Source organism: Cystoisospora suis (assembly GCF_002600585.1).
Source record: "Cystoisospora suis strain Wien I chromosome Unknown contig_6530, whole genome shotgun sequence".
In the NCBI taxonomy this organism is placed as follows: Eukaryota; Apicomplexa; class Conoidasida; order Eucoccidiorida; family Sarcocystidae; genus Cystoisospora; species Cystoisospora suis.
In genome coordinates, this window is record NW_027159317.1 from 1 (window position 1) to 4,540 (window position 4,540).

A 4,540-nucleotide genomic window follows, 5' to 3' on the forward strand; every position below is an offset into this window, starting at 1 on the left:
TTCTTCTTCTTCTGCTCCGTGGAGTTGTGTTTCTTCTTCTTCTTTTTCTAGTGTTCTTCTTTTGTCTCCTTCACTTGATTGAAGAAGAAGAAGAGCGCCCATCGACGTGCCACCTGACTCACTCTTAGGGTTATTCTTCTTCTTCTTCTCTCCACGATCGAGATGAACAGCTGAAGAGAAAGAAGAAGAAGAAGAGATCGTAGTGACCATAGTCGTAGTAGTCGTAGTAGTGGGGAGAGATGTCTTTGATAGGGGTGTGGGGATGTCTTCTTGGATCTTCGAGGTAGGTGTCTCTTCTACATGAGGTGAAGATGAAGGAGGCGAAGGAGGCGAAGGAGGAGCTTCAATCAATTGCGGACACGCACTCTTATCTTCTTCTCCTTCTCTTTCTTTCCCATCTCTCCCTCCTCCTACTTTCTCATATCCGACCAATTCTTTCTGTTTCTCTGCAGTTTCTTTGACCTTAACTTCATGGTGGTCCTGATCTTCTTCATGAACTGCGACACTCGTCTTCTTCATTTCTTTATCATTCTTGTCAGTTGGAATGTCCTTTCTCGTATTCTCTTCTTCTTCTTCGTTTCTCAGTTCACATCTGTCTTTCTCTTCTCTCTCGAGGGGAAGAGAAGAAGAGAGAAGACTCGTGGTGGGTTGACTCCTTTGTCTATCTTTATCGAAAGTCTTTGCAGGCACCTCACTCACAACGCTATGAAGATCCACAGCATTCTTATCCTCCTCCTCCTCCTTGTTCTCCTTCTTCGTCTTCTTCTCTGTCATAGGGTGACTTTCTCTCCTTTCTTCTTCTTCTTCACACACTTCTCTTCCCTTCACTTCTTTTCTTCCTTCTCTTTCGACACTCGAAGTGCTCGTATCATCGACCCTCCCCTTCTCCTTTTTCTCTTTCTTCAAACAGGATAAATGATCTCCTCTCTGTTCTCTCTCTCCTTCTTCTTTCAAGGGGGCTGTTTCACCTCGAGCCAAAGTGGAAGAAGAGGAAATGTTGGTCTCCGAATCTCTAGGGCCAATAAGAGGAGAACCCCGAGAAGGAGAAGGAGAACAAGAAGAAGAAAGAGAAGACGAAGAAGATGAAGATGTGAGTGGTAGATAGGATTCTTGTGGAATAGGTTCAAAGATTAATGAGACACGAAGATCATCGGGAATAAGATCTCTCTGGATTGGATCGAAAGTATCTAAGTCATCCTTCGTCAACTGCTGGAAGTCCGTCATGCCCTCCACGACAAACCCTAAAACGTCCACACAAGAGATCCAATACAAAGATATATATACACACCACATACAGACAGACAGAGACAAAGGGAGAGAGAGAGAGAGGAAGGCAGAGAGAGAGTTTCAATATACATATATGTAGATAGGTATAGATACATACATATACCCATATGTATAGAGGAGGGAATGCAATACAGAAGGAGAGGAGATGGGAGATATTATGATATATACAAGAAAAAGAAACCATACATATACGTACGTGCGAAAGTGACTATGGGGAGTACAGCATGCATATATATAGCTACATATAGATACATAGACCCATGTATCTGTAGATATGTGTACGTGTATGTATGTACAGGAAAAGCTCTGCGAGGTGAATGAATGGATCAAGATTAAAGATAGATAGATTAAAGATAGATAGATAGATCTAGATTGATGTATTTAACATCCTCTATTGTTTCTTTTATTAAAGATAAGAATGATCGATCGAACCAACTAAATAAGAAGAGAGGCTACAATACAAACAGAAAGATTGATAGAGAAACAACAGCCATTTCTTCTTCATCTCTCATTCCTATCTCAATTCACATACATATATATATATACACGAAAGAGAGCGACAGGTGGATCTGCACATATAGCCGCTAAGGACAGATCTGTATATACACCTCTTTCCTCTCCGTTGTATATACGAGGGGTCTATATAGATGTAGAGAAGAAACTCGCCAAGCTCTATGTATGTATTGATCGAAAAAGAAGAGTATCAATAGATCCATGAGGAGATACATCACACTGTCATTCACATATAGATGTATATACATCTCTTTCTCTCCATTCTTTCCTCTTTGTATTAAGAAAAAACGAATCCTTTCTTCACCTCTTCATCTTGTTCGCCTCACATATACATATTATACTCAATCAATCGGCCAATCTCCTTACCTCTCTACATCTCTGTCTGTCCCATCTACCTACTCATCCACCTACCTATCTATCTATTTATCTATTTATCTCCTTCTCTCTCTCTCCATCTATCTATCTATTTATCTCTCTATCTCCTTCTCTCCATCTATCTATCTCTCTCTCTATGCATGCATGTGTGTTTAGCCTCCTGATCTCCCTACCTGTATGAAAAGAGAACGTCGCGAAAACTTCCTGCCCAGCAGCAGCAGCAGCAGTCGCACTACTACCACTGCTACTACTACAACTACTTCCATCGATCATCTTCTTTCCTCCTCCTAGGCTTTTCTTTCGAGCCGTTTCTTCTCCTGTGGTCTTTCTTTCATCTAGCACCCCATCTTCATTGCCTGTGTAGATCCTTGGAGTGCATGAGAGTTGTCGGAAGGCTAGGAGAACATCTCCTGAGATGACGAGGCGTTGCTCCTCTCCTTCTCTATTATGAGCAAAGTCAAAGACAGCCGAGGTCTTTCCCCCTTCTAGTGTATCTGCAGCCATGAGTTGATACTGATTAACGCAGGCTCTTAAGATAAATTGCTCTCTCACATAATGACGAAAACCGCCCTTATTCCCATCCATCATCGTCCGACGCTTCTTGAAACACCCAGCAGAGGAAGAAGTCTTCTTATTCTCATCCTCCCTGTCCTCCTCCTCCTCTTCCTCATCTTCTTCTTCTTTCTTTCCAGAGCACTTAAACATACGTCGATCTTCTTCATCTTTAGTTGGATGTATGGATCGACAACACGCCGGGCAACACACAAATCGACTCTTTCTTCCTCCTCTCTCACCTCCTCTATACAAACTCTCATTCTCTTCATCTTCATCTTCTTCTTCTTCTTTGTCATTTTCATCATCTTCTTCTTCTTCTCTGGTATCATATTCTTCATAATCTTCATCTTCATATTCTTCTTGTTCGACTTCTTCGAGTAAGGAATCGAGGCTGGATGCGTCATCCGTAGAGACCTCTGAGCTTCCTATGAGAGACCCTCTCCTTGAAATCCCTTGTGGTGGAGACGAGGAGGACGACGCTGAGGAATAAGAGCTCCCGACACTTGATCTTCCTCTTCTTCTTTCGCCTCCTCCTCCTCCTCGATCACGTCGTCTATCTTTCCATGTCTCATCCTTCTTATTCATATCCTTCTCCCCATCTTTTTCATCGCCGTGTTGTTCTTCTTCTACTTCATCTTCACCCTCCTCGTCACGACGAGCTTCTCTTTCTTCTTCCTTTTCTTCTCTATCATCATCTTCTTCTCCTCCCTCATCTTTCCTACCACATCGGTCATTCTCTCCTTCTTCATCATCTTCGCTCTCTTCAAAGGCCGAGCTCGAGTTCGTCATGTGTCTTTCGCTTCTTCTTCCTCTTCCTCTTCTTCCACGGTCCATTATCATCCTTCTTCTTCTTCTCAATGATAAGTCGCCATCTTCAACTAAAGGTGGGGGGAGTGAAGAAGATAGACAGCACGGTGTTATGTGACCTAAGGGTCCTTGCTTCTCTAACAGTAGAGGTATCGTATCTGGTAGAGGGATCGGCCTACCATAGCTCCTGCTACTACTACTACTACAGCTACTACTACTCCCTTGAAAAGAAGACGATGATGAGGGAGATGATGCTGTAGAATGTCTCTTATGAGATACACCGCATATCATACTCTTACTCACCCCCTCCCCCTCTCCTATTCCTATTCCTCTCTCATTCCCTCCTTTACTACTTCTAGATTTCAGAAGCTCTTGATGGCGTAGAGCTTTGATATAGGGATGCGAGAAGAGACTGGAATGTAATGTAGTAGTAGTAGTAGTGGTGGCTGTTGAAGCCTTCTTCTTAGATCTCCTATCATCACTACTGTGATGGATATTCTTCTCTTCATACGATACCTCTCTTTCTTCTTCTTCTCCCCCTTCATCTTCTTCTTCTTGTCCTCTTCGATGTCGACCACTACTACTACTACTTGGCAATCCTGCCTTTCCTTCTCCTCCCTTTTTGCTTCCTGCAACGAATCGCGGACTTTTCACTCCTTTCTTGATATAGTCGATGATCTTCACACGCGGTGAAAAAAGTCCATTGCTGTCTCCACCCTCTTTCGTCTTTTCAAAATTCTTCCCATCTTCACTTAACTTTCTCTCATCCTTCTCTCTCTCATCACGAGGAACATTCTTTTCCCCTCCTCCTCTTCTTCTTCTCTCTTCGTCATCTTCTCCCCCTCTTGCAAAACTACTACCTTCCGCATCTAGATGGACGATCTTCATTGAAGAAGATTCTTCTTCTTTCGAGAGGGCTACTCCTTTTTTGCTGCTGCTGCCTATCAAGAATCCTTTTCTGTCTCTTGTCCCTCCTCCTCCTCCGCCTCCTCTTCCTCCTCCT

At 43.1% G+C, this 4,540-nt stretch overlaps 1 protein-coding gene across 1 annotated transcript; it reads right to left on the reverse strand.

Annotated features, from left to right (window-relative positions):
• Positions 1-6: 6 nt before the first annotated feature.
• On the reverse strand, positions 7-4,539 carry CSUI_010009 (formin frm2; the record flags this gene model as incomplete). The annotated part of the gene is made up of 2 exons (XM_068070116.1): positions 2,349-4,539; positions 7-1,241 (listed from the first exon to the last, which is right to left on the reverse strand). Coding segments are annotated over exons 1-2 (3,312 nt in total), but the record flags the coding sequence as incomplete, so codon positions are not given.
• Between the last annotated feature and the right edge of the window lies 1 nt (position 4,540).